The sequence below is a fragment of the Tyto alba genome, unplaced genomic scaffold, assembly GCF_018691265.1.
Source record: "Tyto alba isolate M040663 unplaced genomic scaffold, T.alba_DEE_v4.0 Super-Scaffold_2, whole genome shotgun sequence".
Lineage (NCBI taxonomy): Eukaryota > Metazoa > Chordata > Aves > Strigiformes > Tytonidae > Tyto > Tyto alba.
Window position 1 is genome coordinate 53604661 of NW_024881282.1, and position 9575 is coordinate 53614235.

At 47.5% G+C, this 9575-nt stretch overlaps 1 protein-coding gene across 2 annotated transcripts in view; it reads right to left on the minus strand.

Moving 5' to 3' along the window:
- Positions 1-8910, minus strand: part of SRGAP1 (SLIT-ROBO Rho GTPase activating protein 1) — a 156584-nt gene extending 147674 nt beyond the window's left edge. For both annotated transcript variants that reach the window (XM_042792414.1, XM_042792413.1), the window contains exon 1: positions 8198-8910. In XM_042792414.1, the coding sequence (XP_042648348.1) occupies positions 8198-8264 (67 nt within the window). In that variant the 5' untranslated portion in view covers positions 8265-8910. The remainder of the gene's footprint in view (positions 1-8197) is intronic.
- Between the last annotated feature and the right edge of the window lie 665 nt (positions 8911-9575).

The window sequence follows — 9575 nt, forward strand, 5'->3', positions numbered from 1 at the left end:
TTTGCAGTAGTCAGCTACATTTCCCACAACAGCTAATTATGTGAAGGGTTACAATCATTACTTCCTGGAAGTCATCATCCGGTAAGCCAGCTGCATTTGCTTTTTATCCCCAATATAGCTAACAAGAAATACTACATCATAAGTGTTCTAATTATATTTTTTGTAACTTCTATTTCACAATTAAAAAATAATTTTATGTCCAGTGTATTTTGAGAATGTTTTGGTTAATATGCTAATACAGCTCTCTTGCTTGCTGGTCAGCACATTTACATCTGTAATGGGAAGTCTCAGGAGGTTGTAACTGAAACGCAAACAAGTTTTATTGGTCAATAATAGATAATATAAAGTTAATAGGAATATTCCAATTGATGAATCCATGATCAAACTTCTAAGCAAGTTCTAACCAGATCAATAGCACTGCCCTGCACTGGATAGTTAGAAGTTAATGACACAGATCATCCTTAACTCATTTCACAGATATGATTATTACAGAGTCAAATCATAAAGCATACACTTTCTCCATAGCATTTTCTGAGAGCATTTTGTGATTTTGCTGATGTTTGTTTCCCAGAGATTTTTCTGACATAGGAGGCTGGGTCCTTTTATTGCCCAAATGTTTCAAGTGAAAGACTATGAAGAGCACCTTTTCTTCCTATCTGTGGCACCTATTTCATTAACATGCACTTAGAGCTGGGATAGTTCATGGTTGGCACAATAAAACAGAAACAAGCATTTTCTTCTTCCAGGGAACACAAACAGTTCATTATAATGTTTGTACTCACTGACTAGTAGAGTAACACAAAGTCATGGCCATGACCACACACAAGCCAATTCTTGGAAACAGAACATTAGATTTGCTTGGGGTTATTTCAAAAACATTCTTCATTTTCTGTAAAGAGATTGTATCTCAATCTCAGGATTTATCAAATAGTCACCTCCACATAAAATTCAGATTTCCAGTGAGTTGTATAATGCAAGACTGAACACTGCATCTTGAAATTTATACAGGCATATGCGTGAGAAATAGTGACATGAACAGAGGAGAGGGAAGGGGCTAGCGAAGATATATTCCTCATTCAGTTACTAAGTGTAGCTAACAGAAAATGGCTTGAGTGTTTTGCCTGGACAAGACAGATTATCATGCAGAACATAGGTAAAATGTAATGGACACCACCTTAAACCTACAAGGTGGCTATAACCGACTTGTGACACACTTCTGTGTCTACCAGAAGATAAATTCCACCAGCTACAGAAAACAGTAGATTCCTGAGGAAGTGGTGCCTCAGGATTACTGCTCCCATTACAACAGATCAAAGTGAACTGTTTGTCTTAGAGCACTCCCACAGGACCAAGCCACCAAACAAAGTGCCTGAACAGCCTGCAGTAGTTTCAGTCTTGGAAACAAAGGACAAAGAGCAGTGATAACCAACTCTTTTGGTTTTGGTGCCAGATATAGTCTTGGTAATGTAAAACACAGGCAGCAAGCAGTCTTCCTGTGCAGCTCTGCCTCTTACCCAGGAGATGGTCCCATGCTCTCAGCAACGGCCCTCTTCTTCATCCCAAGTATCTGCTACGGCACAGCCCACCAGCCCCATCCCTGTTAGTGGTACACAAGGGACCGCACAAGCAGCAACGCCAGCCATCGCACCTTCGACCACTGCCTCCAGTTTTCAGCTGCTGCTCTTCCTCCGCACGCATGCATACATACATACCCCCACAATCTCTTCAACCTCAGGGTATTTGGCATGGTGCCCACAAGACAAGGCGTGGGGAAGGAGAAGATGTAAAGTAACTTCAGGCAGAACAGGCTACTCATGACTCGCAGCTCCCAGACTGAGCAGCACAGAGCCAGGTCAGCCGGCCTTGCCTCGGAAATGGCCAGCACTTGATCGAATCAGCCCACGTAGCTCAGAGCAGAGAGCACAGGGGGGTCTCGGGAAGGTTGGGTCAGTAACTGGCAAGGTGGAAGAAGCCAGTCAGAGGAAACGCTGCCATGAGACTAAAACCTGCAGGAAGCAGAGCGAGCAGCTCGCAGGGTGCAAGGAGCCCTGGTCAACATTTAGACTCATCACTCACACAAAAACAAACCCCCACACTCCAAAGCCTGTTTTGCTCTGTGAAAGCCGAGCAGTAAGAGTAGATTAGACTCTAACAGGGATTAATACAAGTTAAGGTAGCACTAATTTCCACCAGGGAGACTAGATATGTTAGACGTGGGACAGCATGACAGCTAAGATGTAGCAGGGACCTGAAAAAAAGAGGGAAGAACAAGCACCACAGGAGCTTCCATTGACACCTGCCTGGCTCCATTTGTGCTTTCCCGCACGTCCAGCCCTGTCCAAAACAAAGATTAGATGTGCTGCACTGTCAAGTCATGGTCAGTGATTTCTAGCAGGCTGTGTAATAGTCAGCAGGGGATTTCTTATCCAGTCTCAACAGCACTGACCCACTTTTTTTCCAGTGCTACCATCCATCACCTCTGACTGACAAGGAGACCAATTTTCACAAAAAGCAAAACGTAACCCAAGCAAAGTTTGAGGCAAAAAATGAGATGAAATTCGGATCCCATTCTGTCTAACCGCAGTGATTTCAAAGCTATAAGTTTAATTTTATTAGCAACTAGGACTTCAGTTCATAAAAGAGTGACCAATAAAAGATAATAGCAGGAAATTAAATGAACCTTAGAATGATTTAGAGCATTGCTCTGAAACAGCGAAACTGCACAGAAAGTACACTTGGAAAGGAAAAAAGCCCCAAGAAGTGATCACAAAAGGATTCAAACTGATTCAGAGTCAGAAGCGAGCTAAAGCTTTCTTAGAGACTACCAAAAAAAGCATAGGTATACACAAAACATACACATTAGGTATGCGTTATGATTCCCATATTGCCAGAAAGAAACACTGGTCAGACAATCCATTCACTGCTCACCCTTTCATGTGTGTTATAGCAATTAAGGCTTTATTCACCTTTAAATTCAAGTGAAACAATATACTTTCACTGCAGCGCTAGGAGACACCAGCTGCAGTGTATGGCCAAACCAGGAAAAAAGTCTACTTCCCTGATTATTGGTCGTATTTTCAAAAAGGTATCAAGAAAAGGCATTTTCTTCTTTAATTCTATAGAAAGACTAAGAGGTCAAAACCTCTGAAGTTCCTCAGTCATGACCTTTGGGAAGCAGGCTTTTTGCAGGGCTCCCCCCACTTTGCAAATAATTTGGTGCACAGTACTGAACTAAAACGAGCTCCTTCATTTCCAATCAAAGAAATCTGTGAGAGAGAAAGAAAGATTGTCCAGTTTATGACTGAACTATCTAAACCTGCAGATACTCCTTCCAGATGCATAGCCAACTAAACTCATTAACATTCACCTGGACAACTGAAGTTTGCAGCCTAAAGGGAAGGATCAGATAGCAGGAAGAAACTAGTGGGGGGAAAAAAAGGTAAGGAACTATCCTTCATTAGCCTGTCTCTCGAACAGCATGTAACTCCAATTGAAAAACAGCACCAAGAACAATATCCTTTCTGTATAAGACAGAATTCATTGCGGTCATGTTTTCTCATCAGAAAAATTTCTACTGAACCACACTTGATGAACTTTGGAAACCGGCATCTATTCACTAGAATTTTTTGAAATAAAACTCAAGATTTCTGGCACCATCCAAGGCACCAGATTTTTCATTACGAAGATTTTTTTTTCAAAATAGTTATCAGATAAGTTTACTAAAACATCAACCCAATTTGTGTTTCAGAACTCAGCCTTTCTTCAGAGAGGCTTCTGTTGATGTTGTTTTAATTCTAGATTGTTTGAAGTAAATTGAAATTCTGTTTCACAAATTAGAATTTTAATTTTCCATAAAAATTGATTAGGCAGTGTAATACAGCATGCTAACAAGTTGTTTCTGGTGAAAAATAGGAGTATTTTGTTCTGAGGAAAACCACACACATATTGATCTTCGCGAAGTGTCTCCCTTCACAAAGCTGCTTTTGGGCTTATATTTCCACTCAGTCACTTCCAACTGGAAAATGAAAGTGGAAAAAGGAAGCATCTAAGTAGCTCTTCCTTACATCCTTCTCAGTTGGAGATGCAGTTGAGTAGGAAGGCCAAGAGACTGTTAAACTCCAAAGATCTTCAACAGTTCAACCACACAGAGGTTCTCTGTGAACAGACAGGCCCAGATAATCAGTCAGCACAATGCTTACCTATTCAAAGTACATTTCTCCCCTGACTGGAAGGCCAGTTACAAGTCTTAAGAAGGTAAACGTGTGAGTTTAACACTTGAATGATCTGAAAGCTATTGAGCACCATCCCTGATCCTCTGCTACTACACATTTCTTCTCCAGTGATAAACTTCTGAAGTGAGCCATGTATTCAAGATTTCACTAGCTCACCATTCACCAAAGCTGATACCTACACCGACATCAGAGGATGCCCTAGTATTTCTTTGTTACTGTGGATTTCCCAGTAACTTTATCAACAGACACTACCTGACGTTATCAGCAGTACCAAGGAGCAGCTGGTCCTCAGAATACAAAAGACGGGATAACAATAGGCTACTATAGCCAATTGAGCTTTGAGTTAAGGAATGCTGTGTATAAATCTAAGTAGAGTCATGTATCAGAAAGTTAATACTGAACTCCTAACTATATCACCAGTCTGTTGTTCATTTAAACAGAATTCCCTCCACTTCTTAGCTTTAGTTGTATCCCCCCCATCCAAGCTGCAAGGTTGGTAGGAAACCTACTTCTAATGACTTCAGAGGGCCTATAAAATTATCACATTCTTCAGAAAAAAACATATATAATTGATAGTCTGGATGATCAGGGATATTTTAAGAAGCAATTTTACTCAGTAATCCAATACAGTTTGCAGAAAATCTACAAGGCACATTGCTCAAGCCATTTTAACAATAATATAAATTGTTCCTCAGACCTATCAAAATGTTCTCTACTAAACAAGCTCTCAATGCCTTTCTGAAAGCTTTTGAATTAGAAAGTGAAACATTGCTAAGAAGTAGGTGCTTCAGCAAAATTATCAAGTAACAAGGTCATACTGGAACTCAAGTGTATCAAGATAGCTCACTTCCAGCAAGTTACAGAACAAAGCAATACTTCCTTTATGCACCTTTATGCCTACAAATTAAAGCAGCTATGTCATCACAATATCCTTGTATCTCCCAAAACAATGGGTACAGGTATCCATCTAGAGAGATCTAGATACTTCAGTATTAAGACATTCTTAAGAAGTATCCTTCTGCTTTCTATATGATGTTCATGGAAGCGAACTCAATTCCCTTACCGCTACAATTGGGATAGTCCTTGACAAAAGTTAGCCTGAAGAACAGGGATGCTGCAAAAAAATGTGCAAGATGTTCTGTTCAACAAGCCAGAAGTACCTTGTCCACTTCTGCTTGACAAACAAGTAACATTTGCAGTCTTTCTACTGCTCCTGTATGACTTCCACTAAAGAAACAGCCAATCTACAAACAGCCAATCTACTGATACTGCTAGAAGTCCAAGGAGAAGATGTCAGTTTATACGACCCAGGAACAAGGCAGAACAATTAACATCTGTTACTGCTTCCTATTTGAGGAGTTAAGAGCAGAAAAGCTATGTTAAGAATGGCACTGTTAAATCCTCATTTCCAAATATGGCACCCCACAAGCCATGGCCATTAGAGGCCCCTCTTTCTTCAGTACCAATATTCAGACATCTTACAACAGGACTTACAAATGCACACATCAGTGGTATGGTTTCTGAACCGCTAACATGGGCGTTCCACTGTGCTCCATGCAATCTCATAACGAGGTAGGGGATATATGTGGCATTACACTTCTTTGCACCCACCTGTCCAGAGGACCTCAAATGGCCAGTTTGCTGCCAAATTGTCCACATCCTGCAGGCAACTAAACATGTCAGCAGTGAGAAATCAGCTAGCCATTGCAAACACCAGAAATCATAAGCAGCAAAAGCTTTTTGGCCACACCCTTTCTCCTGTCCTAATATATGAAATTCCAGGTAGTGCCTTTCCTGAATTTACATTCCCTTAAAGTTACCTTGATGGCTAATTAGGACTGATTCCTTAGCCCTTGAACTCCACAATATCAATAAGATTTTCAAGGTATCACACAATGGTGTCACTACTTTGTTATAGTATCACTGAGCTAGCATCAAGCTGAATTATGTCTTAGTACAGACAGTTCTTTCCATCTGAAATACAACTGTAGTGATGATGCTTAAAGAAAAAGCATTTCTGGATACAATTTCTAGTCCAGCATACTTTTTCACACAACTGCTAATCAACAATTCAGGCGAGACAGTTGGGAACCAGACTGTACACACCCCAGACCACCACAAAGGCAGAAAGCAAGTCAAAATTCCTACTAAGCTGTGTTTGCAAATGCCACCCCCCTCTGCAATTACGATGGGGGACCATGATACCAAAGCAGAGCCAAGTTATCAGAGGTGCTCTCTGCCTTAACCTTTGTTGTTTATGAAATGATCTGATATATGCAGCTGAAGGGCATGGCATTTTTTCGTCATTATTCAAAAGAAAAGAACAGCTTATATAGCAACTGGCTGTAGTTAATAAAGGCTGAGCCTGTAACAATCGTGCTAGGAGGAGGCAAAGAACAGCCTGCACACTCTGCAAAGAGCTTAACATCTTGAACATTTTTTCTGCTCAGTGATCAAGACAAAACTGCACCATCTCCACTGAGAGGCAGAAGCACTGATCCTCCAAGGGCTCAAAGGCAGTGAATCCGCCAGCTATGTGAGAGCTGTCTCAGCCCTGCCCATGTCAAACACACACTTGAAGCGTGGCCTACCTGACACCTCAGAGAAGACCTCTCACTGCCCACCTATCTGGCACGGTTTCTTATTTTAAGCCTAAATCCCTTCCTGGACCCCAAAAGACTTCCATTGGTGACAGGTATTTTTCACAAAGAGTTAAGCCGAGGAGGAAGAAAACTCAAAAACTACCTCGTTCATTTTAAGAGAAAAAACACCCATCAAAACTCCAAGAATTGTCTTGAAAATTTGATCTTGCAGGATCAAGTACAAGGAAAAAATACTGTGCAATTACAGAAAGTCAAATCTCTGAATAGCTGTGGAGTGGTTCCTCCCACCCTGTTTAAGACACCTCAGTTTGAAGGTCCCCAGCCCTTGCCTGAGTGGGGCAGGAGGGCTCCTGAAGCCCATGGACCTGCGTGGGGACACACTGTCTCAGCACACTGCAGACCACAGGCAGCATCAAGGAGGGTCCACCCCAAGTATATAAAGAACACACCCACATCATTTTAATAAACAGAGTTCAGGTGTTGCATATCTTTTTAAACGCTGCGTTTCAGGTTCGCATCCATACCTGAAGCTTGCATTTACTGCCATTTGTGTATTATGCAATATATTCCCCGACAGCGCCCAGAAGAAAAGGAGGTGCCCCAAGAGACCCACACCCTATCGCCCATGCCGCTACTTTCCCATCCTCCGTTCCATCCAAGACACTAGCAGAGGGGAAAACGCTAGGCGAGGAGCAGAAACTTGAGGGTCTGAAAGCGCTGGTGGCTCGAGCCAGGGTCTGTCGGTGCTGTCCTTGGCACAATAGTTGGATGCGATACAGCCGGGCGATGAGAGGCTGAAATACTTCCTGGGATGGCTGAAAGGGCTCATTCAATAGTCAAGGATAATTCTTTTATTAGCCATCTTCTATAACCCAACACAGAAACTACAACCCTGAGGGAGGGTGGGGGGACACCAGCCATGTGCCTTAAGAAAGGGGCACGGCTTACTATTGTTTCTAGCCTCAGTTTAACTGCCAAGCCTTTGCTTTTTTTTATCCAACCCCCCCCCCTTCCAGCGTTACCGAAGTCGGTGGAGGAAGGGAAGGTGCTCCGCCGGGGCCGGGCAGCGGACAACCGCGGCAGCTGCCGCCCGGCCCCAGCCCCCGCCGACTCCTCACGCAAACCGGCGCCGCTCGGAGTTGCGGGGGGGGGGGGGACACGGGGACGGGGACAACGGCCGCCGCCCCCAAGTTCAGGCAACAGGGTCCGCCCGCCCGGACGGACGGACGGACGGACGGCGGTGGCGGCGGGTCCGGTCTCGGCCCGCAGCCCGGGAAAGGGGCAGGCAGGGCGGCCGGCCCGCCGCGGCCCCCCCCAAGGCCGGGGAGGCGCCCACCCACCCCCCGCCCGCCCTGCGCTTACCTTTCACTTGACTTTCATACTCCGCTATAATCTCTTTGTCCTTTTTGAATCTGCTCGGCGTTGACATTATCCACTTGCTTCTTCCGCTTCTCCCCCTTCTTCTCCTTGTTTTAAATTATTATTATTAATTGCTTGCTTCTTTTTTTTTTTTTTTTTTTTTTTTTCTTCTGGTGCGGCTCCCAAGTTGTACCGGGTGGCCACAAGCCCGAGGGAGCGCGGCGGCGGTCGGCTGGCCCCCGCGGGAGCGCCGCCGGGCACCGGAGGCGGAGGAGGCGGCGATCAGACTAACCCCGGCGCGGGCACCATCGCCTCCCGGCACCGCCGCCGGCAGCAACGCGGACCACGGCCCGGGGCCGCCGCAGGGCGGGGCGGCGGCGAAGCAGCCGCGGGGGCTCCCGCTTCCCTAAGCGAGGGCGGGGGCCCGGCGGCTGCGCCCCACCATTGTTATCTACTCCTCACGCACCCGGGAGAGGGGAAGGGAAGGCGGGAGGGATTCGGGAAGGCAGGCGGCAGGGCTCCCGCGCTCGGTCCGTACGCCGGAGGCACCAGTTACTCCTGCCGCCGCGCTCAGCCTGGGTGGGGACTCGGGGCCGGCGCCCCGCCGTGACTAACCCCGGGCGGCAGCGCCGAGGCGAACGTCCCAGCCCCGCAGCCCCAGCAGCGGCCGGCGCGGGGCGGCACCTCCGCCGCGCCCTGGAGAGGTGTCTCCGGGAATAAACTTCTCCCCGCCCCTCCCGCCGTTCTCTCCTCCCTTCCTGCCTCCCCGCCCGCCTACCGCTCCCCGCTCGCCTCGTCCCCCGCTGGCTCCCGCGCCGCCTTCCCTCCTCTCCGTTGCCGGCAGCCGCGGCGGGAGGGGCGGCCGCCGCCCACCGCCGCGCCGCGGGGCCGGCCCGCAGGCCCCGCCACCCACCGCCCCCGGTTGCCCCGCGGCGGGAGGCCTAGCAGGCCCGGCGGGCCCGGCCCGGGCGGGGAGGGAAGGGGCCGCCTCCCGCGGCCCGCAGCGAGCAGGCGGGAGCTGGGTGCCGTGAGGGGACGGGGGGGTGAGGCGGCGGTAGGGTGACCGAAAGCCCTTGGTCCCGCGGGGAGGGTTGAAGTCCCGTGCTGCCGCCACTGCCGAGGCGCACGGGGAGGGGATGCGCTCTTCGGGGGACCCCGTTTTCCTCCCGATTCTGCGGAGGCAGGGTACGGCTGTGCTGAGGGGGGGCCGTGGCTGCACCGGTGCCCAGGGGCCGGGACCCATGGTGGCCCTCAGTGCAGCGGGTCTTGCTGCCACCGCGATGCTCCCCTTGAGATGCAGCTCGCTCTTGAGGGCGGGACTGCCAGCACCCCTATGCGGGGCACTCCCTCCAGCTCATGGGGAAAACAAAACGGGGTGGGA